This window comes from Corvus cornix, chromosome 2 (assembly GCF_000738735.6).
Source record: "Corvus cornix cornix isolate S_Up_H32 chromosome 2, ASM73873v5, whole genome shotgun sequence".
Taxonomy (NCBI): domain Eukaryota; kingdom Metazoa; phylum Chordata; class Aves; order Passeriformes; family Corvidae; genus Corvus; species Corvus cornix.
Genome location: NC_046333.1, coordinates 92,125,073 through 92,150,388, shown reverse-complemented (window position 1 = coordinate 92,150,388; position 25,316 = coordinate 92,125,073). Strand labels below are relative to the sequence as shown.

Here is a 25,316-nt window from a genome sequence, read left to right as displayed (position 1 = left end):
GTTATAAAAATAAAAAAATAAACTTCACGACTCCCGTGAGGTGTTAAAGCTTTGGGCTGGAGCGGTCGCCTGCTGCAGTGGGTGTCGTCTGGAAAAAAAGAAGGAAGCACGCGGAGTTATTTCTTCACGGGATGGGTTGTTAAGAGTTGGAATGGGCTGCCAAAGGGATGTGGTGGAGTCACCGTGCCTGGAGGTGTTCAGGAAATGACTGGATGTGGCTCAGTGCCATGATCTGGTTGACACGGTGGTGTTGGGTCATACTGGTTGGACTCGATGAGCTCAGAGGTCTTTTCCAACCTAAGTGATTCTGTGAGGGTGGATAAGCTGCACATCACGCGGTGCCTTCAGATCCGTGTGGAAGCTGTTTTTCCGGGCAGAGGAGAAGGGACACTCCTCACTCAGCCCGCTGTCTCGGCTGTCTCCTCACGCCTTGCCCAGACCCAGGGCGCTCCCGTGCCAGGAAGGGATGTGTCGGGAGCGTGGTGTGGCCGCCGGGATACAGCTCTCACCACGAGCACCCCTGGCTCAGCACCTCAGAATCGCTGAGGCTCAGGGAAGCTGCGTGTTTAGGGTTTAATTTATATGCAAGAGAAACCTACGGTGCTTTTCAAAAGACAAGTAGTTATGAAATTAGCACTGGATTGCTGGGTGCAGTGGGAAATGGGGACAGGCGAGGTGCCTCGTGGGGGCTGGGTTCTTCGCTGGGTTTGTGTAGGGGTTGCCATAGCAGCTGCCAGCCGCTCCAAGTGTCCGGGAAAGACCGCAGGCGTAAAAACCTGCTTGGGATTGAGCCGGTGCCGCAATCAGCACTCGGTGCCCAGCGCTTCGCAGCGGGACCTGCGGCTGCAGGAGCTTCGGAAGGAGCTTAACCTGTCCCTCAACGCGTGAGTTCCCACCTGCGGCAGTCTGACTGGAGAGAAAGTATAGTTATGCAATTAGAAATAAAGTTTTGGTAACAGGCACCCTTAGAGGAGCTTTTATCATTTTAAAAACTGCTTAGATCTTCTCTTTTTAAATCACCGACTGCAAGTAGAGATATTTCTTTTCCCCTTTCCTTGCTAGTCTCTCTCGCTGTAACAGGGATAAAAATACCGAAAGTGTGTTTATTACAATGTTACACTGTCCAGTCATTTTCTGTACTGTTGATTTAGGTTGATTTTTGTGTGGTGGTGCAGATGGAGGATTCTGTGGGAGGTGAGACTGAGTTAGGGGGAAGAGATGAGCCCAGTTCCTCTCACGGTCACTCTGCGCAGCAGGAGTCCGAGCAACTGAGGGCAACACAACTTTCTTCTAAACCTCATATTGATCTCTGTCCACCTCTAATTGCCATAAAAAAAGGTAAGGGAGAAAATAATAAGTACTTCATGTTGGCTTTGCATGGAAGAAAACACAGGAAAAAAAAGAGAAACCAATTATTAAGTAGAGTGTTTAAGTTTATATATACTGGATGGGTATGTGCTATTTTGAAACTGCCAGTGTAGGAACTGTGTGTGCTGAATGTGCAGTTTTCAGCTTTATAAATAAATATGTACATATAAATAAGAAAATGCATATATGTTTTTATATATGTATGTATTTACAGGGTCATCCACAGTGCACCTCTGATCCCATACCAGATTTCCTAGTGTTGAATCATAGTAACACAATTCAAACAAATTTTCTGTAATTAAAATGAGTAGTACTCCATAATACAGTGTACTTTACGGTATGACACATAATATGGCATCTCTTTTCTGGAATATTTTAACAGTGATAATAGATTAAATGGTTCAAAGATTATTGAACATAGCAATCTCCCTCTGTGCCTGTGTGTGCATCCCTTACCTATGTCCACTTTGCTTATGTATTCGCTGACTTTGTGTAAGAAGCTCATGTACTGAATGATAGTATTGAAAGAGTACTGAATAAATAAATATTCATGGCAACTGGGAGAGGTATGTGAGGCCTGGAGGAAAGCTAATGCCACTTGTGCCTTCAAGAAGGGCAAAAAGGAGAACTAAAGTCTAGTTGGCCTCACCTCAGTCCCTGGGAAGGTGGTGGAGCAGCTATTCCCGGATACCATTTCCAGGCACGTGAAGAACAAGAAGGTGACTGGGAGTAATCAGCATGCATTCAGCAAGGGAAGAAATGTGTGAACAACCTCATTTCCTTTTGCAATGAAATGATTGGTTTGGTAGGTGAGGGGAGTGCAGTGACTATGGTCTGCCTTTTCTTCAGTAAGGCTTTTGACATTCTCCTGTTGGGAATTTTTTCTTGTTTCCCTTGAGGTGGATTAAACACACATTTGTGCTGAAATATATATTAAAAAATTAATAAACAATGCATTGGACAGTCTTTAAACCATAACCAATTCTATAAGAAGTCTACAAAGATGCTTCATGAAGCAATTCCTTATATACAATTACACCAGCACCAGTCCTGTGAGCATCAGCATGGAGCACCTCAGCCCAGCCTTTGGTCCATACCTCAGCTCCAGCTCTGCTACCCAAAAGTAGACCCTAAGCCAGGCATTCCAGGATGGCTACAAGACAAAGCTGTGGCTGTTTCTTATTACCAAGGGAAACTATACTGCCTTACAAGGGCTTGTTCTGCCTCTGGTATTCCTGCTTCCAGCCAGCTTAACCCCTTCTGCAGTTGAGCAATCTCCATGCCAGATTGTTCCTGGATTACAAATTACTGCTGATGAGCAGTTACAATCTAAATTTCCCCTTCAATCCTGTAAGATCCTCATAGAGAAGCTGTTGAAGTGTGGGCTGTCTGAGCAGAAAGTGAGATGGATTGAAAACATTGAAGAGACAAGCTCAGAGGGTGGTGATCATCACAAAGTCCAGCTGGAGCCCAGAAGGTAGTGGTGTACCCCAGGGGTCAGTACAGGGTCCAGTCCTGTTCATCATCTTCATTAATGATCTGGATAGTGGGGCAAAGGGTACCTTCAGCAAGGTTGCTGATAACACATAAATGGGAGGGAGGGCCAATACACCAGAGGGCTGTGCTGCCATCCAGAGAAACCTCGAGAGGCTGGAGAAAATTCCTGCACCTGGGGATGAACAAGCCCATGCAACAGTACTAGCTGAGGGCTAAACAGCTGGAAAACAGATTGGCAGGAAAGAACCTAAGAGTCCTGGTGGACACCAAGTTGAACATGATGGCCCTTGTGGCAAAGGAGGCTGATGTTACTGTGGGGTGGATAAGGTGTATTGTCAGCAGGTTAAGGGGGATAATCCATCCTCTCCATTCAGCACTGGTGAGGCCTCGCCTGGAGTAGGGTGTCCAGTTTTAGGCTCCCCAGTACAAGAGAGACATGGATATACTGGAAAGAGTCCAGTGAAGTGCCATGAAAATGATGAAGGCAGTGGAGCACCTCTCCTTTGAGGAAAGGCTGAGAGCTGGGTCTGAGTGGAATCTTGTCTGTGCATGTAAATGCCTGAAGGGAGGGTGTAAAGAAGAGGAGTCAAGCTCTCCTCAGTGGTGTCTAGTGATGGGACCAGAGGCAATGGCAGAAACTGAAACACACGAAGTTCCCTCTGAACATCAGGAAACACTTTGAAGGTGACCGAGCACTGGCACAGGTTGCCCAGGGAGGTTATGGAGTCCCCGTCCTTTTGAGATACTCAAAAGCCATATGGAAACAGTCCTGGGCAACTGGCTCTAAGTAATCCAGCTTGAGCAGGATCCCTTCCAATCTTAACCATTCTGTGACTCTGTATATAATACATATTAATCAGGTAATTTGATAGAAAATTTGTATGGAAATCAGTCCTATTAGAATTTTCATTTTAGTCACAATCTTATTATTTATATGAAATAGATTAAACAGTAATTCATGAAAGTTTAGTGAGCTGCTCATAAGCATTACTGCATGCTCCACTGGGGATCTTATTTGCTGCCAATGATGGGATGTAAATATCATTTTTTGAGAAATAAAATGGTCTCATTTTCCCAGTGTGAGAAGAGGTTAGCTAGCAAATATGAAGACACAACACTGCAGGTCTTGTAAATGCATTTGTTGTACTTGAATAATTAGAACTTGTAATTTCTTTTAACCAGACACAGAAAGTAAATATCACAGACATGGAGGGAACTTGAAGACAAGGAGCACTGAGCTAGGATCTGCTGTCACAGGATCGTCTTTGACTACTGTTCTTCCGGCAAGTGTTTTTGTTCTAAAATAGGTGGTGACTCAACTACCTTTTGTCTGTTAAATGTTCTTCTATACAGTTTTTTCTTTAAGTCTTCACTGTCAAAAGCTTGTCTAGTACTGAAGCTCTGTTAATTGCAAGGAAAAAGGAACAGTGAACCACTCAAAAGTGTCTACAGTGTTGGGGCACTGACTTTCTGTGCTCACAAGGTGTGTTGCTGGGATTTTGGGTTCTTTGATGATTTTTTTTTAAAACCCATTGCTTAATATCCTTTCTTTGCCACAATTTAAATTAATGTTGGTTAAGAATACTTGAATAAGGTCATACTGCATCAGGGAAGGCATATGCAAAATAAGCGATCCAGCTGTTGACATGGAAACTAGAGATGATAAAAGACTGACACAGATGAGTTGGTACCTACATGATGAATCACAATTACTTTTAGAGACATCATAAGGGTACTGACTGTCAGCTACAGGTATTCAGACATTCTTAGTGTCTCCTGGTCTCAAAAAGATGCAGGTAGAGAAAAGATTGATGTAAAACATCCGTTCAGAGTCTGGGGTAAGACCAAATGATAGGAGGAAAAGGTGGAAAATGGCCAGCTTTTTTGGTTTTTACTCCAGGAGTAGGGTTGATTAATTACAATTCCAGTTAGTGTAGAGTACTGGGAAGATGATCTCCAGTAAAAATTGTGAGGTACAGAGACACTTCAGACATTTCCAAACCCCAGATACTTATGTCAGTGGGAGCTGTGTGTAGAGGGAAATAATCAGTGTGGTTACTTACTTACCCAAATCTTTAGTTTTCCATATAGCTTCTGAAGATTTTCTGTTGTTGAAGATTTTATGTTGGTCACCGTATCTGTTTTCAGTCTTGTTCACACTGATAGAAAGATTTTGAAAAATCCTGTCATACATGAACTCCCTAATTAGCTTGGTCTTTGCATGTTAAGTGTTTTAATTAGTTAATTTTGGGTTACACAATTTTTAATTGAGTGTTAATGTTCACCCATCAGTCCAGGTACAAAAATCAAGTTCTGCTATTAGTGTTTTCACTTGTTCAAAGCAGTTTATCTGCACCAGTTCCAGTTAAAATCCCCCAGTTAAAAGTGTCCCAGTTAAAAATCCCTTTCCAATTTTAAACCACTTGTACACTGTAAGAGTTGTTTTTCTCATGTTCTCTGTATACTTTTACAAATGTTTTAAGATGTGTTGGATGTATTTTAATATTTTTTTTAAGGGTTTCTACTTTGCACCCTAAGTCTCAGAACCAGCTCCAAACCCCAGTTTCTAACAGCCAACAGCCAGTTTTAGACCTTTAGCCGTTGGTCTGTAAGTAAGCTCCACGGCAACCTGAATCTTAATAAGGACATGTTACCACTCTTACTCCAGCTGCTACTACCCCCCTGACAAGGACGAGCTATTGGTAGACAGAGATGATCTGTCAAAAAGAAAGCACCAATCACTTAGGACCAAAGGGGTGTGCCATGGGCGGTCCGTGGGCGGACTGGGGCGGAGCAAAGGTACTAAAAAATAGCGAGTCAGCCTCAGAACAGGTGCAGAGCACTGCAGATTTCGGCTGTAGTGGGTGGCAGTGCTGGGCACCTAAGCCTTACTTCTATTTGGGAGCCTTTTATAATTTTTCTCTGACTTTTGGGTTAGCTAAAAGTCAGCCCAGCACTGCAAGTTTTCCACCAGAGGTCCAGTGCTGTTTAAGCCCAAAGATCTCTAATCCCTGCGTTCCTGGGCATACCTCTTGAGCCACTAGGATCCCAAATTTTTATGTTTTTCTGATTTTTCTAATTTTTCAGTTTTTCTGTTTTAATAAATTATTTTAATTTTTCTAAGAGTTGTCTCGTTCCTCATAATACTTTCATAAATCTCTTTATAATTGTGCTGCTTCCTTTATATGATCTGTATATTAATCATCAATTGTATATTTGTTCCTGTGGTAACTGCTTTTATAGTGATTTGGTTTATTTATTTCCTTTAAGGTAATAACTTGATACTATATATGAAAATGCTGGCAGTATAGAGATCAATCCCAAATCTGGAATATGGACATATAGAAGTTTGGAACCTGGATTCACAAAGCTGAGATTTGAATCAGAGCCTTTATTGTGCTAAAGTTGTATTTTGACCTTAGCCTGGATCCACATTTGGTTCTGAATTCCTGAGCTGAAGTTCCAGACATGTAGTTTTCATAGTAGCAGCTTTATATTGAGAAATAATTCTGGCCTAACTAGTTAATTATTACTGTTCTTTTCCCTATACATTCCTTACGTGTAATTTTTTTATGTTCTTGCTTAAAGTAGTTGATGAAACCAGCTTAAAGATCACCAGTATAAAATACAATCCTTAAGTGTGGAAAAGTAATCTCTCTATAACAAACTTCTATTTTGTAGACCACTGTTAAGAAAAGTATAGTACTTTCCAGTGAAAGTAGAAAAGAACTAGCCAAGCAAGCCAAAGTAACCAAAGAGGAGAGAAGAGCTCAGATAGATGGAAGACACAGGTATTTGATATCAAGATTAGCAGATGGGATAGACTTGAGTGAGCAGCAAGTGGAGGAGACTATTATTTCTGATGACAAGGTAAATATTAATTAAATTGTTACTACAAGAAATATTTCCAAAATTTTCAATGTTTTGAAACTGCCTCACAATTAACTACAAGTGTAATTTTTAATTTTTTTTCTAGTTTCAACTAATAGAACAATTCTTTGCCCCTAGTGGACTTAAAAAGTTGCTCTTCTTTTACCAAGATGTATCGCAGGTATGTTTCTGTTATTGTTTCTGCAAAAGCAAATTTGCATTTTTAAAAAAATAAATCACATGACTGTTGCAAAATTCAAAAAAATCTTGACTGTTTTTTTTTTTTTTTGCTATGTATGCCAGTGTGCAAAGAGCTTGGATCTCATTGTTTAAATGTTTACATCTTGGCCTACATGGAAATGGGAGGGTGCCTTGTGGCAGAGTTTGATACTGTTCTTGTTTTCATGAAAGAAGACTTAAAAATGGCCAAGTAGAGTAAAAATTCAGACTTCAAAAATGGTGAAGATAACTGAGACAAAGTGTTCATGCTATTCAGAGTTTAAAATACTAGATTAGCTAGGATAAGTATTACAGGATTGGGGGAGCTGCCTGTGTAAGAACCAGTTTGTCCTCTTTTGGTTTGAACTGCACCAACTCCACTATGGACAAAGCACTCATTCAGGAGGGTGAAAAATGATGCAATTTCTTTCCAAATTAAGGTGGCCTCATGTTCAGGTCTATCCCATTCTGCAGAAAATAAGCTTGGAAAACTGTGACTAGAAGTAAGGCAGTTGTGGTCCCCAAGATGTATTTTTCTCCCTTTGAGAAGGAGAAGCCTCTGCATAAAGAGCAAAATAATTCGTTCATCTTCCACTGCATGTGTGATATCAGAAGGGGCCAAGTGACCTTGACATTGTCAAACATGACTGTTGTGGGCTTCCAGAACTGCAGAAGTCCTTCATCAGTCCTTTCAAATTATGCCAGTGAGGAGCCGTGGTAGGGAGAGCTAACTCAGCCTGTGGTGGTATTTTGGGCTCGTTGAGGAGAAAAACTGATTGATAATTCTTGATTGTCAGTTAAATGCAAGAGTGAATTACAGAATTATTACAACTTAAATAAATTAAAAGAACTTTTGAGTATTCACAGAATTCACTGGAATTGCTTAGAGATTTTGCAAAGCACTGAATGATCTCTGCTGTCAAAACAGTTTAATCAGTTTTTCGTTTCACTGGGACTAGGCATGCACATTTCTGGGATAAATGTCTTGTTCTCTCACTTAAATCAAGATGAAACTAAAAATCTTGACATTGTTTTCCTTAACTGACAAGTCAGAAATAAATGCCCAGCCTGGGTTAAATGAAACACTTCATTGCTGTATCTAATTTTGTTTTATTTTGACCCTTTTAACGATAAAATACTTCTATTCTGTTCTGAGAGTTCTGTTTCAGAAACAGCATAGCATAAAAATGTTTCTGATGGGAAGTATGAATGGCATCTCTGGCATCTTCCCCGCATTCTGATGAGTGAAGAGATCTCATTAATTTGGCTGTTCTGTCAACAGTTTGATTTCAAACACATTGGAGAATTGGGGGTTACTCAAGGGCAGTATTAGACGTGCTTGCCCTGTTCTTGGAGACAAAATACTGGCCAGGGCAGATTATGGGCTTGAGTAGTAGACATGTCCTTACCAAGATTTATCAAGGATCCATATCAAAGATATGCTTCCCGTATCTCTTTTTTGCCAACTTAGGTTCATGGTGTTCATTTGAAACTGTGCATAGGGGTCAGTAGATGCTGATTTGGGGTGGAAGTGAGGAGCCACCACTGTGTATCACATATTACAGGTTAGTCCAGCAGGAGCTGAACACTTGACTTTCTAGGAAGAAGGCTCTCCTCACCTTTAAAGAGAAATATACCTGCAAGCATCTCCCACATTATTTTCTGTCACATTTTTCCAAGTTTCAACAGATCATTTTCCCAAATGCATGATACAAACTTAGGGGGAAGCCGGTCTTTATTAGGTTTAAGCTTTTTTGCTGCTTCAAAGAGAAGAGGTTGTAGATACATCTCAGTGGAGAGGGATGAGTGGCAGCAAGGCTTCTCGGAGAGAAAGCTTTTCTGTGATGTATGGTTAAAGAAATGGGCAGAAAGCTAAATTTCACTGCATTGTTGGCAGGATTGAGCTGATGGCATTGCTTGTGAGTCCCATTCACAGTTACAGTATGACTTTGCAGACCAAGCATATGATTCTTTTTGTGAGACACTCAGTTTGTTTTCACAGAGGAAGTTGCACTAGGAAACACTTCAGATTTAATTTCATTCTATTTTCTAAGACTTTTCCCCCTTCTTGTTTGTTTTTTTTTTTTTTTTTTTTTTCCTGAATGAATGGGGCTGTGAAACTGTTTACTGAGGACTGTAAGATTCAGGCAAAGCTTATTCTCCAGAGAATGCAAAACTCATGACTTCTATCTGGGAATTACAAACTGAATCAGAATGGACTTAGTTGTAATTCACATATTCAAATGGATGAAGTATTTGTATGATACAGTTTTTATTTTATTAACCTCTTATTTATAATTTAATTGCTAGCAAAAGTTGAATGCATCGAGATCAGATGGGTCAACAAACAGTTTGCCTCAGAAGAAGTTATTTATTACCATGGGTTCCACTGAGGTATGGTTGAAACAATTCATTAGATGACATTTAAAAAGTAAAATATTGAAAAGGCATAACAGTTGTGCAGTTTTATACAATTTTTTTAATTTCTTGGACAGATATATAAGTACTTAGTCTCTATTCTCATAATTCAGGATTTCTCAGCATTTCTTGAGCTGAGGTTGGCCTTCATCAGTAAAGGAGTCTGACTATCTGAGAGGAGAGTAGGTCAAATAAACCCTTGTTAAAAAGTTGCAGATCCTCACATTTTTTTTAATGACTGCATTTAAGTATTTTCCAGGGCTTGTGCACTTCTAGTTTAAAAGTGCATTTCTTCAGTGGCTTTTTATGCCCTTTCACCGAGTAATACTGCACGTTACTCAAAAAATACCTTTAACATATCCTTTATTCCATTCAAATTCTTATAATAACCTCCTCCCTGTAATATCTAAGCATTATTCAACAACATATTCAGATTTTTCATTAAGATTTCTGATTAATTTTAGTTTTCTCCGTCTCTTTTGGGGGGAATTGGGTCTTCTGTATACAATGGTCTTTGAATAAGACATGGTGACGCTTCGGTTTTCATTTTGGTTGTTATTGTTGTTGCTTTTTGTTGGCCCCAAAGAGCTTATGTTAACATTGTAATGCCAGGAAAGACACAGCAGAAGAATTCTTTGTTGCTTCCAGGGGAAAAGTGAGGTTCATTCCTCTGCCAATTGGACCAACTAGAATGGCTTTTCAGAATTGTTGCGGTTGAATTATTATTAGGTTTTTTGTTAGGTTTAATGGATAAATAGATAAAAATAAGCATCATTCAAGTACAATAATAGGAAATAGCCTAGTTCACACGCTCTCCCCGAACTGCATTTTCTTAGTAGAGGTGCAATACTGAACCGGTCTGTCCAAAAGTGCATTTTTAATGTTCTTATGTCAGACAGGGAAAAAACAGTGTCTGATTTGAGAGGGACAGATTTTCAAATATCCTGCAAACAGTTCACTTTTTGAGTAATTGATTTTCTACAATTTCGTTTTCAGCACACTTTTAGGATACGTAAATTTTAAAGTAAATTACTTTTACTGTATACATGTATTCTTTTTAACTGTATGCATTTGGTCCTATTTACAGGACTTTACAGGAACTTGTGCATTTTTCCTAAGGACATCAGATGAAGTTATAACTGCATCAAATGTCTCCCAGGTAAGACCAAAATCATGCAGTGTTCGCAGTTTACTTAATATTTTCTCAGACCTTTATTCATACAACTGGAGTCAGAAAAAAAGTAGGGAATGCTTATATGAAAATGTCTCATTGTATGATTGACAGTTCTTTTTCATAAGAGTAAGCATTTGTATTGAAGTAAAATTCTAATGATTTATAAATTAGCTACTTCATTATTATTAAACCTCAAGGTTTTAATTAATAAAAATCATTATTAATTAGTCATTAAGATATAAATTTTAATGACAATAGGGAATAAAGACATAAATTGGAAGATTTTATTTTAAGTAATGACCCTAAATTATGGAAATGCTGCACTTAAGTTGTATCTTTTAGACTTTTAAAAAAAAGATAATTCTTGAAACTAACATAAGGTTTTCCGGCCTCTCATAGTTTATTGTGTATAAGAACAGTACTTTAACAGCCTTCTCTGACTTTCAGAGATACTCATGTTACTAGTTATGGGCTGTATATGTGTCTGCATGTATCTAAATTTCACTCAAATAGTGTAATGCTGCAGAAGTTTACATGCATTGTGTTAATTTTTGTTTCTTTCCAAAGGAGGTGAATTTTGGCATGCTTGATTGTACTAATGGAAATATCCTTCAGGGCCTGGAATTTTTCTTGTCCCAGATCATGATACCAGCACTTAAATCCCAGCAGGTAATCAAACAAGCAGTCTTTTTTTCTCAAGAACACGTGGAAGTAAGGCATGTTGCTGCTGCAGTTCTGTTTGTGCATCAGTTGGACCTAAAACAGAGGATATAAGAAGATACAAGTCTAATATAGGCCTTTATGAGAGTCATGCAATTTGTGTACCAATGTTTGAAATTCATGTGTCTACTGTTTATTTTCAAGCAATAGTACCAGCTTTAATTATTATGACAAAGGGGAATATAACACAGCAACAACCATACTAAGGTGAAAACGGTGATGACTTGATGAAAACTAGATTAGACCTGGATTGAAAGAAGTGTCAAGTCCTTCTGGCAGCACAAGGGATCAGTCCATGACTATTCTGGAACATGGACAGCAAACACTGTATTATATCTGGAATATCCAGCTTCTTTGATATTGTGGCATTTATTCTGTGGCACTCACAAAGCATCACAGTTGGTTCAGTTGCCTCTGGAAGCACACATTCAGAGGTGGGAAATACAAAGAAGCTCAGTGTCTGCTGAGAATGATGGTGTTGTGTGCAGTTACCACACACTGTCATTTTTTCTCCCCAGGAGCAGAAAGGGAGATAAGAGTCTGTTTTCTCTGTTCAGAAGGAGAAAAAAAAAAAACAACCTAAAAAAAAAATACAATCGAGTAGAGAAATCAGTGACTGCTGACTTCAGAGTGAAGTCAGAGTGAAGTCAGAGACTTATATTTTTTAGAGCCTCTTGCTTATTTTTCTTGTCTAACAGACTAATTAAATCAATGCACACTTTAAAGTACTGATGGGTATTTTTTAAAGGGCATGTTGATAACTCTTTGTATACTGCCATGAATAAGAAATACTTTTCTAAAGAAAAATACCTTTAGTGTCAAAAAAAAAGAAGAAAGTGTGATCTTCACTTTTTTTTTTTTTTTTTTTTGCATAAATCATAAAATAATCAGAACTGGGGAGCTGTAAAAGAAGGCTTGAAGAACAGCCAGATACAAGAGTTTCTGTGTTCAGTGCATAAATTTGTGGGTACTTTGTCATCATCTAGACAGAATATAGAAGATAAAATTCAGCTCACAAAAGTGGATATTGATATTTATGTCAGAAACTTACAGAACCCATCTGACTACATAACTGCGGGTGAGTAATTCCTGCACCAAAGCAAACACAGTGATGCTGTTTATAAAATAAATGTTATGTCATTAGTAAAAATTTACTTTGAAGAATTAATGCATCTTCCCTGAGCTGTATACATTTTTCTGCTAACTCTTGCCAGGTTTCTGATTGTATAATTATAAAACCATCAATCATTTTCCCATATTTAGTTCACAGATCGTAAAGAATTAGGTAGTTGCTTGATATATCATGCAAGCAGTTGTCTGTATCCCTCCTAGTTTACTGGCCAAGTAGTTGCTGAGTGAATCCATATACTAGTGCGTGTGCTATTCACTTTCTTTGATACTGGAAAAATCCTATCCAATGTTATCTGACTCTGGGAACAAAACCAGATGTATTTATAAAAAAAAAAATTATAGAAATACATGTTTTTGTAAGAAAAAGAGTAGTTACGTCTCTTTCAACAATAGCTTTCTACCATTTCTTATGAACTCACTGTATTTCTAACTGTTTCCACTGTAAAGGATATGCAATAGTAACAGAGTAGGTAGATACAAGTATTACGCCTGTGTATCTTGTTTTTAAAATCTTAATCTTTTCCTGCTGGTTGGTGATTCAAATATGCTGAGTTTACATAGTTTCAGATTATGTTTGACAAGAACATTTCTCTTCCGTAGTTTAAATTTCTGTATTTATTTCTTGGTGCTTATAAAACTGTCCAATTCTATGATTTTGAAGGCACTAACACAGAGGTCACTGAGAAACTTGAAGAAGTGGTCATGATTTGGACCAAACAGATCAGACAGGTTTTAGTGGAGGGTGAACAAATAAGAAGAGAAGCTGATGATGTTGGTCCATCTGCAGAGCTGGAACACTGGAAGTCAAGAATGTCATCATTTAACAGGTAAAATCCCTGCATTATTTCTCTCAGAGTCTTAAAAAAAAGGATTTTTAAAAAATAAGGGTAAACTTTTATTCCAGAGAGAGTATTAAGTATGTTTCTTTCTTCAAAGCCTTTTAGATGAGATCAAGAGTTCAAGAGTAAAGAAAATTATAAGTATTCTTCAGGCAGCAAGATCAAAGACATTAAAGCAATGGAAAGAACTGGTAATTATTACTTTCTAATTAAAATTTTAAATTATTATGGTACTCTATTTGTCATATATACAGAACTGAACACAGTGCTAAAAATAAAAGTAGCTTTGAGTGTTTATTGTGGTTCTGCACTATGGTTTATTATCCATTTGTTGGAACATACAGCATCAATGATTCCGAAATTAAATAGATAACTTGAAAAGAAGTCAGTGCTTTTGTAATGTGTCTTTCATTAACATAATAGATAGCATGGTTGTGCGAAAGTAAAGCAGTTTTACAACATTTTTCTGTCTCTCACAAGCTGAACTCTGTGCAGGCCAACTGTAGAAGTCTGAAAGTCCATCATAATGCTTTCAGAATTGTTGAGAGCTGACTTTTAGTGGCATAACTGCTACTTCATGTAAGTGGATATCTGTAATGGAAACTTATCAGGCAAAATTGTAGGCAAGACAGAAAATAAGCTGTAGACCATTTACAGTAAATGAGACCCCCACCCAGCCCCACCCCCCAGAATGTAGGTCTTCTATTGCTTAAGAAAGTATTCTACTGTTTTAAGAATAGACCAGGAAAAGTTTTTGATTTTGTGATTACCATATTTGCAGACTTTTATGATAGATGGAATTTGGATAAAAGTGTCTGTACAGAGCCAGTACAAGCCAAAGGTGATGAACTAGTTTTCTTTCTTCCTAAAAACTAGCCCCCTAAGTACTGGATAGTTCCACCTGACATGAACATAAGGATATACAGGCATTAGTTGCGAACTCATTGTTTAGTAAGCACCCTGGTACATCTCAGGGATCTTGTCTAAGTTTAGTAGAGTGGGTCCTGTGCTGAAACCATTCTAAAATCTAAGTTGGATCCATGAGGAGGAAAAAACTTTGTGGGTCTAAGTAAGGTTTTGCTTTAAACCACATCCAAAATGTTGCTGACCACCAGGAAGATCTTACCTATTTTTGCATGTAAAAGCAGCTATTTCCTATGTGAAAAATAAATAGCATATTTGAAAGCATTTCTGTGGGAAAATGTTTGCAAGATGGAATTGTAGTCTTGTGTGCTATAAAAGAGAAAGAACTTGTTCAGAAAATTTTCACACTAATAATTCTATTCCTTTCTTTTTTTCTCATCCCTTCAGGATGGTAATATAACAATTGCTGCCAATGAAGCTAAGGACAACGTGAGATATTTATATACATTGGATAAATTTTTCAGTCCACTTGCAAATGCTTCACCTGTAAGTCTTGTAAAGGCAGTTAATGTGAAATTCAGAAAAGGAACAAAGGGCTTTTGTTGCTATAAAACAGCTATTTTTCCTTTTAATATATAACTCTTATACTTAATTATTAGTGGACAGCTTAACTCCTTAGGCATTAGTGAATTGAGCTTACTGATTTTAAACTAGCCAGCGATAATAATACCTTTTTTTTTGGTGTAAGAAGTAGTTATCATTCCAGAAGATAATTAAAGGGTATGAAAAAACTAAGCATCAGATTGTGCTTTTCTAACCCAGTAATGAGCTGAGTTGCCTTTGTGAGCTTGAGTCTTACGTATGGTACCTCTGTCTGCATGCTTTAGTTAGGAGTTACTTGTGATTGTTTCATTGCAAAAGTCATAAAATGATCTTAAACCTTTGGTTGAGCTAAAATTGGTCAGCTTCCACTTATTTTACAGGTTAAAGCTGTTTCTCTTGTAGGTAGCACTGTTATCCTGGTTCATAAAACTTATTTTCATAACCATATGGGTCTCAGAGTTCATTTTTTTAAGTGAGAACATGAATTTTCGTTATACTGACACTAGACAAAATTGTCTAAGCTTACATAGTTCAGAACATTTACACATAATCCAGCTGGTAGCAATTTTTCTAAATAATATTTTCAAAGCTTTATCTCTTTTGCATCCATTGTGTTATTTTACACTGCTCTTCTGCAAATATTCACTGTTCCATCATATTGGACTTGACCTTTAGATATCATACTTTTTTTATCCTTTTCTAGACCAGTCACTGTCTCTTGTTCTGGGTTCTCAGTGTATTTCTGTGAAATATTTCCTTGGGACAGAAAACTCTGTAGTTCAGTATCCAGTAAGAGTGAGATTATTGTTGCCTTGCCTCCTGCTGGATTTCTCTTCTGTACAGATCTTGGCAAAACAAGCAAAGGCCAACTTTCTCCTTGTCCTTTCTACAGCAGACCTACTCTTCTGTAGCAGGGTATCACCTCTTTTCCTCAGGTATTATGTTCTTCTGCACCTTCACGTACTGGAGGCCATGGCCAAGCAGAGTACAGCCTCTGGTTTTCCTGTGGAAAATCCTGCTGTGTAAAAGACCTATTCATTTATTCATTACCCTTTTCCCACATTTTTGTCTTGGTCATAGTGTGATGGGTCTCCTCAAGTGAATTGGATGGTCCATTTTGTAATGATCTGTCTACAAGAACACAAAAAGATGATTGTCCACTGATAAACATATTCCCAGAGCTGTCACATTTTCCACTGTGTTGAATTTCAGGAAATTCAGATTGCTGACTTCCCCATTCTTTTGCTGTTATAGGTAACAGTGATGGAGCACATTCCCAGTCTAATGAACACTGTCTGTATGATCTACTGTACATCACCGTACTACAACACGTCAGAGCACATGACATCCCTGTTTCTTAAAATCACCAATCAAATGATTAACACATGCAAAACCTATCTATGTGAAGGTGTTTCAAAAATCTGGGACCTGGACAGGTGATAGAACTTTAGTAATTTCAACTGCTGTTGTTGACACTAGAAGTAAAATTGTAGATTAGTCATCAAGATTATTAATAGGTAAATTTACGTAGCCCTTTGTCCTCCTATTAGGCAGTGATTCCTATGTTAATTTTAAACTGGTGACTACTATTTCTGTGTAGAATTAAGTACTCTGCAAAAACAAATTTACTGTGTGAGAAAACCTGTTATTGGAAACCATGTAATATATACTAGTATACAACACTTGATATATTGTCCCCATGGATTTTTTTAGACCAAAACACATTCAAGAAATTTGAACCGGGAGCTTAAATTCTTCATAAAAAAGCTCCAAGGATAGACTGGCAAAGTTCCATCCAAGATTTATATTTTGCTTTTACTGGACATGAAAGTCAGTTTGAGGAAGGGAACAATATCCAATTTTTGTGACCAAAATCACAATTCAGTTGTATTTGGGACATTTCAGGGAAGGGATGAGTTAGCTGCTCTACAGCTGCTTGTCTGAGTGCTATACACAGCATAAATGGGAGCACAGAAGTGTTTGTATGAAACTTATCCATTGGGTGGCGAATTCTGATGTCACTGGCAGAAAAGTGTATCTGAAGGGTGACAAGTGCAGATAACATAGGCAGAACACATAAGAGCAGGTCAATTATTTTCATGCAAAAAAGAAGGGGGAAATCACAGAGAAGTTAAGATGAACGTGACATCTGAAGCTGTCAGCTAGAAAATTAATAGTTGGAATAGTCTCTTGGAATAGTCTAACTCTGGAGTAAGATTATGGGTATTGACATGAAAAGGTGTTACAAGCCTCATCAAAGCAGATAGTCAGGATGTCTCTGCTTAAATTCCAGCCAAGTCAAAGGTGACTCTGAGGTAACAGGCTAGGAGACAAAAGTAAATCTAACCATTTTGACTTCCCCTGTATTTTGGTGTAGATAAAGGGAATTTTTCAGAAATTACCTGTAATCAATTAAGTACTGATTATGTTTATTCTAAAGAATTAATGTAAATAAAAGTAGAGTACTTTTTGTTTATTCTAGCAGACTTTATTTCTGAGACATTCTTCTCATTTCCTTAATTGCTCTTGCTATCCCTGCGAAAGTTTTTCTCTGTCCCAGTTAATGGTTTCAGCCTATAAATTTGACTACAATTTTAATTCCCAATGATCTTTTGGAAGATGAAAGACAAAGCCAAAGTGGAGCAACAGCCCTGGGCAAATGGCTTATGGCTCGTTTCCATGCCTCATCTATATATCTCGTGTGGTACCTCAGGGTTAATGAACAGCTGTGTATAAGATGTAACTGTATTTGGCCTTAGGAACTAAGTTCTTCTTGGTGTATCTTTTTTTAAAAAAAAGACTCCTCATGCTTATTTTAGTGTGGAAAAATATTTCTCTAATCCTGTCTGCTTAGAAAAAAGAAGGAAACAAACAAAGGAAAACCTATCAGCAATACTTGATACAGAAGACAAGAAATGGCCAAACTGCAAGCATTCAGTAGCCAGCATTAACCCAGCATAGATCCTTTGTGGTGTATGCCATGAAAGTTTTGGATTGATGACAATGAACCCTAAGATAAAAATATCCAATCTAGATAACAGGTTTAAGTAAAAAACTTCTGATGTAAACATCATAATTTGAATGTTTTTCATATAATACATAATTTTGTGTTCTTATTTTGTAAAGTTGCATATTTGACTGAAATATTTCATTTGTATTTATGCTCTTTTGAAGACCTTAGGATGATTCTCTGTCTTCTGTATTTTCTTCTTTAGGGAAGAATTGCTGAAGAGGATACAACAATGCATTTCCCTCAAAGAAAAGTACCAAACGTCCTTTCAGAAAATTAGGGAGGAGCTAAAGGAAAATCCAAGTGACAGGCAATTTGATATCAGGTCTATAATTCACTCCAGTATTGAATCATATTGATGTGTACAATTTATAAATGAGATGTAATTATATCTGCTGGCTAACAGAAAAGCTATATATTCAATTAAAATGAAGTACTTATCATAATCAGAACGTGATCTTGCAGAGTGTGTTTTTTTATTTTTATTCAGGAATAAACCAGGTTTTTGCCAGTCACTTGTTGATTCAGTAGAAGTCCAAGGGAACTTCAGGGGAATTTATGAATTTATTAATTGAATACAAATGTATGTGTATGGTATGAAATCCTAACAAGTTTGAATCATGAATGTAAGTGAAAACACTTTCAGGGAATTCAGTCAGCTTTGAGCTGAGTTCTCGATCACAATGCCAAGGAGTGTTTTACCTGTACTGGCACTTAAATCATGGGGTGTTTCTCAGTATTGTGCATTCACATTTTCTTCTGCAAATGTCTTATTTAAAAGAGTTACTCCTGTGAAATGTGGTAAAGAGTTTTTAATGACATCTGTAAGGATTAAGCATTTTCTGGTTTATATACATGAATTGAAGGGGTTTTTTTGTTGATATGTAATCATTACAGTATGATTTTTTTGTGGTGTGAAACTTGATAGCAGCTCTGGTAGGATATATGTGGGTTAAATAAATCTGTTGCAAAGAGATTTTCATAAAAAATCCCACTGTTGTTTTTTTATTGTTAGTGAAAACTATATATTTGGAAAATTTGAAACCTTCTGTAAACGTTTGGAGAAAATTTCAGACATGAGCAATACTATGGAAAGCCTTTTAGAGCTCCAGCGTGTAAAAATAGAAGGCATTGAAGAGATCACTGCTCAATACCAGAGCATTGCTACAAACATGAAATCCAAACAGTATGATGTTCTGGACCATAGGAAAAAAGAGGTACTTACATTCAGCACTTGTGTGACAATTATTCTGTTAATTCTGTACTTTTCACCAGAGTTTTGCAAAGAATGTTGGATATTATAACAATGCATATATTATTTTTCAGTAACTGTAATACCAATACTCTCATACCTTTTAATACAAATTGAAAGTGTTAGGGTAAATTTGCTTTTTACTTCAAATGTTTTTGTTAACTTTTTGTGAACTAGGTTTTGTGTGATAGGTAAAGCTACAAACAATTTTTTCTAAACTTGATTGTTTTGAGATGCATGTATTTTGAACTGCAGAAAGAAAACTAATTTAGGTATATTAACACACTAAATACAGTTTCTCTAATAATAAGTTATACTCAGTATTATTAAAAAATAATAGTGATGGCAGTATTATAGAAAAGTTAGTAAAGGCTCATTTTAGGAGGAGAAGAGAATGATATCACTCCAAGTGCTGAACAGAATGATAAAAGCTAAAGTGGCTTTTCAAATGCTCCAGTCTCATGTTTTAATACATGCTACACAGGCTGGAATTGAGCTGCTTTGTTTGAGCTATAGCCTGCTTGTTTTGCAGAGTTAATGGTCTCACAATAGAAGTTCTAGAAGTGTTGACTTACTCTCCTGCCTTCCTGTACTAAAGCTTGCCACTGTCATTAACTTTCCTTTAAACATTTAACCTGGAATACTTGTGGCTTTCTTCTGACTGTTTGATGGCTTATGTTTCTCTAATACTTGCTGCGTGGCTCTTTTGTGAAAGAGGGCATTTACTGTTCACTGGAATTTGGAGGGGCTTAAAAATGGCATGGCTTGTCTACGTGTTTGGAGCAATATCTATTATGGACTGTCTTCCCAAGCTTGTGCAGTGCTCTCTTTCAGAGAAGCTTACTCTTTTTGTTAGACCCCCATTATTTGGGACTCCTAAGAAAAATTTCTACAGATAAATACCCAAATTACTTGTAAGAGCTGCCAGATTTGGTAGTAACTTCCCTTAGTGTGTAAGGTGCTCTAGAGAGCCTGCCAGTTTGCTCACCTTTGATGGTTTCATACCTGGACAGTAAGCTGAGCACTCTCCTGTGGCAGGGCTGCAAGTCGCTGATGAGCGTGCTCTGTTCTCTCTGATGAGGTTATGAGTTTTCCTCGGCCTGTCTGTATTCCTCCATGCTCCTTTGTGTCCATGAAGATGAGGTTTTAATTATTTAACCTAACACAGTTTTGTTTGCTTTGCTTAGAGCCCTTGTTGCTGGTGTTGTTCCTGTTGTTTTTAGTGCAGTGCTGAACACATGCACCGGGTAGATAGATTCCCAAAAAGCTTCAGAGAAAGGGTTTTTTTATAAAATGAAGTGGCACTACAGATGATTTTTTTTTCTTTTGCTCTTATTCTAGTTTGAAAAAGATTACCTTGAATTTAAGAACCAAATTGCAGCACTGTATGAATCTATACAGGAATTTGTGGATTCCTGGTTTGAGAAGGCCGTAACTGTAAGTTATGTTACAAATGCAACCCCCTGCTTCTTGTGCTCGGAAGGGCTGAGTACCCATAGCTCCTACTAAACTCCTTCATTACTGCCAGTGTTCTGTGCTGTGCTGGTGGCTGCCTGAGATAATGTTGGAGGACATCAAGCCTATTACAAATGTTCTAAAAGTTGCTTGCTGTAAAGGAATGTTCATTCTTACTTGGTGCCAAGTGTATGTTCCATCTTTCCATACCAATTTTATAGCTCTGTATTTTGAAGTTTATTTTCTTTCTTCATCCTGGTGTTTTCTGTTGCATTTCTAAGTTATTCCTGTTTGACCGGCAGCAGTAATGAAATAATGTCTGCCATCTGTTTCCTTGATGTCAATACTGTTCATTGGCTCAGGCCCTGATCATGATATGAGATGTTAATGAAGTGTGAGTAAAGATGTAGGTGTTCTACCACAACTGTTTGCTGAAAAAAAGGAGTGAGGATTTGAGAGTCAGAAAAAACCCAAACTGTAGTGGTAACAGTTTCTTGGTTTATACAAGGGTATGTATCTCCTGTGTGAGAAAAAATATAGAAATAAAATACACAAACTTGTCTGGATTTTTCTGTATTTCTTAGAAAACAACTTACAAATTTACATGGCATATTCTAAATTAATAAAATGCTGTATGGACAATGCCCTTCTGAACTGTTACCTTCTGCAATAAATGCTCTATCTTCCTTTTTAGACTGAACAGATGCTGGGATTTCTGATGAAGCTTGAACAAATAGGAGAAAATAATATTGATCTTAATGAAAAGTATATCACTGTTCTTCAGCAGTACAGCCAAGACTTGGAGTTTATTCAAAACCTCTATCAGAAGGAAAAGGAAAATCCACCTATACCACGTAATATACCACCAGTAAGAATGAAGTAATGGAGAGAGAAAAATTACTTTACTTCTTGACTGTTTTTAAGTTAATGAAAATATAACCTCATATCTTCTGTGTTTTAGGTAACAGGGAAGATTATGTGGGCTCAGCAGTTATTCAGGAAAATTGACCGTCCAATGACATTTCTTAAAAAGAAAACCACACTTCTGAAGGTTGGAAATTAGCAGAGTAGGATTTGTGCTAAGCTTTCAAGGATGTTATTAACAGATGCATGATTTACTTTTATACTTCTGCACTCACTTTTCTTTCTCACTGGGCCATTAGTGCCTTGTATAGGTCATAGTATAGACTTTGTTCTATGGGCAAGATTGGGAGGAAAAATCAGGAAAAAGAGTTATGTTGGTTAGAGTGGTTGAATACTACTTAATAATTGAATTCCTAAATATATTGCTGTGTTTCTGTGTCTTACCTCATTTCTAAGACAGCATAATTTAGAGCTTTCTATTTTTGAGAGGAAAAGCCTAATGGAGGGCCTTTCTACTGTATTAGACTCATTGAATTGTTTAAGTGGTGCTTTTACTTTTTTCCCCCCTAAATTGCAGACACTGGAAATGAAAAAAGTTGTCAAGAACTACAATAAAATGGCTGCAGTTCTTTTGGAATTTGAGCTTGTTTATCATAGGGCCTGGTGCAGGCTTGCTGACCAGGCTAGGAATGCTCTGTGTGCTCCCTTACTTGTCAGGCACCCAGAAACCGAGGTAAATATGATTTATTTTTTGTATTACTGTTATATGATGTAGTATTACACATGTTACTTTGGTCATATCACTGATAGACAAGAAAAAATTAAAATAACCTTAATAGGGTTAAAAAATGAGCTATTTGAGTTGGAATTTTTTTTCCTTTTTGTGTATATTTATGATACATCTCATAATGTCTCTTTCTTATAAGGTTTCTGTCTTATTCAGGGTGTAAAAGAGGCAGTGTCCAGCAAATACATATCTACTACTGACTTATCTACATTCTCTAGATATTTTTTCCTTGTTTGTTTTCTATGTTAACCAAAATTTTAGTTGAGGAAGGAATTTTTTGTTAGATCATGGTCTTTTCTGCAGTGATCAGTATCACTGTGTTGAATATATTGCAATAATTCATTAATTTGCTTTCAAAACTGCTGAGGCAGAAAGTCTTACTTCACAGATTTTTTTTTTTTCTGCTGTAGTGCAGAAAAAATGTAGTGCATGGTTAAAATGTGGCATTTTTTGTACTAATGATTCCATAATAGACAACTAGAACATAGTTTTCAAATTTATGTAGCATCTTAATAACATTTAGTGCCCCCAAAAGTGTAGAGATTATCCTTCACAATATTTCTCCCTAGTTACTGATGGAGAAACTGAGATGAAAAGGCAAATTAGCTTCCAGAGAATACAACTGCAGAACAAGAATTAACAAGAATTAAACTTAGGATGTCATGGGAGCCAAGTGCTTAGGGCATAGGGAAGGAGTCACAAGAAATTGAAATCAGTGTAAGATATTGGCTGATTAATACTTTGGGAAGCCCATATACTTGTAGGGGAGGTTGGAGAAGAAACATGGGTATCTCTTACAAATTCTCTCCAGTCATCTTCATCTCTTTTTATGATCCAGTTATAGCACACTACATTTAACTACCAAACTAGTGTCTTATTTTCTATTTCTTTTTTTCACTCTACATGAAGGAATTATTTGTAAACTTAGACCCAATGGTCCTGGAAGTACTTTATGAGACAAAATACCTGAGAAAAATGCATTTTGAAGTTCCAAATGTTGTCCTTGTCTTGTGTGCAGCTGAAGAACAGATCAAAAGACATCAAAGGGAGTGAGTGAACACTTTCTGGATTTGTTTCTCATCTGCAAATGGGAATCCCTACCTTTGAGTCTGTTGCATATATTGCTTTTGATTTATTATAATTTTTCTCTTTGATGGAGTTTAATTGAATTTTAGTTGCTTTCCTCTGTATTTGCATATTAACATGCAGTTGTTCCTATTTACACACATATCTCATTGCTTGGAAACGCCTAGATGTTTTTGTTTTGTTACTTCAACAGCTGCTGTAAAGTGGAGCTCTTAGGTGCTGCTATTATTAGTACCAGAGTGCATCTGTGCACTCTAATATAGCAATTACACTGCAAAACATTACACCTAACATAAGATTTTTTCCTCTTAGAAAACTAAGCTGGAATTTACCACTTGATTACAGCACTGTCCAAACACATGTATAGGTAATACATCGCTTAAGTTATAACTTGGTCTCTCATGTTGAATACCTAAAATCACTTTTGTTGATTTAAAAGAATTTCTTTCTGTTTCTTGTAACAGTCCAAATCTCTGCTGCAAGAGTTCTTTTATTCTCAGGGATGCTGATGGTTAATTCTAGAACTCTCTAAACAGGGATGTTCAGTCTTAAAAAAGCAATGTTTTGTGAGGAGTGTTCTTTAGTTCTTAATTAGAATTGGACAAAAAGGGATGAAATTTAAAGAATTTCATAAGTACTTCAGTCTCTCCTCCCTTTTTCTGTTAAAGTTAGTTTTCACAGTTTCACTCTTACAATGCAACGTTTTTCATTGATTTTCTGTGGAGTGTTTAAGGACAATTAACCATAAATTTTTAATGTGCAAGACAAACTTCTGTGTGTTACAGACCTCCAAAAAGCAACAGCCCCAGATTTTACCATCCAACAGGGAAAAAAAGTACAGATAATGTTTGCAATAAAAAAGAAATCCAAACCCATTATGTATCTGACCTTTGAATTATCTTTGCTTCTAATTCTTGTTTACGCAGTTTCTTTGAGTAGCTCTATTTTCATGGAGCTATACTGGTAAGCCTTGATTCAGACTTTGGGCTCTTTTTCTTTGGGATTTGGGGTTCTAAGTGGTTTGTACGTGATTTTTCTTAGAAGAAGTGTCATTTCATGCTATGTCATGTGAGATGGGAAGAAGGGCACAAAAATGCCATGTTTTCAATTTCCTGTTTCTATATTTTTTTTAAATTGAAGTTAATTTTTCTTGGGAGAAAAATTCTCTAAATTGATCACAGTCACTTTGCTGGAGGTACTTATTTCTTCAGTCTGGTTCTCCTGTTGGTAAGGACAAAGAGGCCTGGTTGGTGTTAGGAAGAGCTGGGAAAGGTTCATGTTTTTAAGATGAGATCAGAACTTGCAAATCTTACTAACAGAAAATGTGTCCAAAATTCTGTGTGTTTCAAATATCTGAATGAAGCACATTATAAGCATGATTGCATGTTTCAGACTCCAGAACCTGCTGATCAGTTATAAGGAACATCTGAATAGGATCCCTGATGTGCTGAAACCACTGATGAAGCCATTCATAGGACAAATTGAGGATGCCCTTACTCCGGGCCTGATACAGCTGTCATGGACTTCTCTGAACATTTATAAATGTAGGTAGTAGGAGAAGTGGTGAGCTGTTCATACTCTGAGATGCCTGCATTCATTTTTATTTCTCTGTGAAAAATGTGTTTGTGTGAGGCAGCTGGTGTGGGGTCTGTAGCTCAGACCCAGGAAACCGTAACCAGTCTGGAGAGATGGTCCTGCGAAGAACCATCTTCCCGGAGCCCATGTAGTTTTCTCTCAGGCACCGGAGTGCCTTTGCAGAGAGGCTGTCAGCTCTTTGGTGATAATCAGCTCATGATTTCAGCTCTTTGCTCTTCGAGGCAATCTCCAGGCCTGACCAGGAGGAGAGAGATGAAGGGACCCATATAGCAGTTCTGCATGGGGCAGCTTTATTGGTCCGCACCCCGCGAAGGGGAGGCCAGGGATGAGCACTCTAGTCTCACAGGGACAGAGGGCTAGGTCTTATAGGGGTACAGGGGTCGGTGTGAGAGGGTAAAAGCCAATGGGTTACAAAGGATCTGCATAGGTTCTCCAAGAGGATCATGGGTCTGTGTCCTCTCTCACCGTAACTGAAAGGTGGCTGCCTTTTCCAGGGGGATTCTGCTGGGAGGTTGTGCAATCTCCCTATCTCAGCAGGCCTCCCTCCAGGGCAGAGGCTGGGC

At 37.6% G+C, this 25,316-nt stretch overlaps 1 protein-coding gene and 1 long non-coding RNA gene across 2 annotated transcripts in view; both read left to right on the top strand.

Moving 5' to 3' along the window:
• Positions 1–804: 804 nt before the first annotated feature.
• Positions 805–4,265, top strand: LOC120409692. The gene is made up of 3 exons (XR_005601439.1): positions 805–884; positions 1,152–1,338; positions 4,048–4,265. It is a non-coding gene; the product is annotated as an uncharacterized LOC120409692 (long non-coding RNA).
• A 217-nt stretch (positions 4,266–4,482) lies between these two features.
• LOC104685832 (dynein heavy chain 5, axonemal-like) overlaps positions 4,483–25,316 on the top strand; it is a 147,599-nt gene continuing 126,765 nt past the window's right edge. Inside the window, exons 1-18 of the mRNA XM_019282583.3 lie at positions 4,483–6,735; positions 6,842–6,916; positions 9,265–9,348; positions 10,460–10,531; positions 11,114–11,215; positions 12,158–12,344; positions 13,059–13,224; positions 13,334–13,427; positions 14,548–14,646; positions 15,958–16,139; positions 17,919–18,038; positions 18,729–18,930; positions 20,307–20,402; positions 21,115–21,288; positions 21,382–21,471; positions 21,862–22,017; positions 22,981–23,120; positions 24,550–24,701. Of these exons, the coding sequence (XP_019138128.3) occupies positions 9,334–9,348; positions 10,460–10,531; positions 11,114–11,215; positions 12,158–12,344; positions 13,059–13,224; positions 13,334–13,427; positions 14,548–14,646; positions 15,958–16,139; positions 17,919–18,038; positions 18,729–18,930; positions 20,307–20,402; positions 21,115–21,288; positions 21,382–21,471; positions 21,862–22,017; positions 22,981–23,120; positions 24,550–24,701 (2,047 nt within the window). The 5' untranslated portion in view covers positions 4,483–6,735; positions 6,842–6,916; positions 9,265–9,333. The remainder of the gene's footprint in view (positions 6,736–6,841; positions 6,917–9,264; positions 9,349–10,459; positions 10,532–11,113; positions 11,216–12,157; positions 12,345–13,058; positions 13,225–13,333; positions 13,428–14,547; positions 14,647–15,957; positions 16,140–17,918; positions 18,039–18,728; positions 18,931–20,306; positions 20,403–21,114; positions 21,289–21,381; positions 21,472–21,861; positions 22,018–22,980; positions 23,121–24,549; positions 24,702–25,316) is intronic.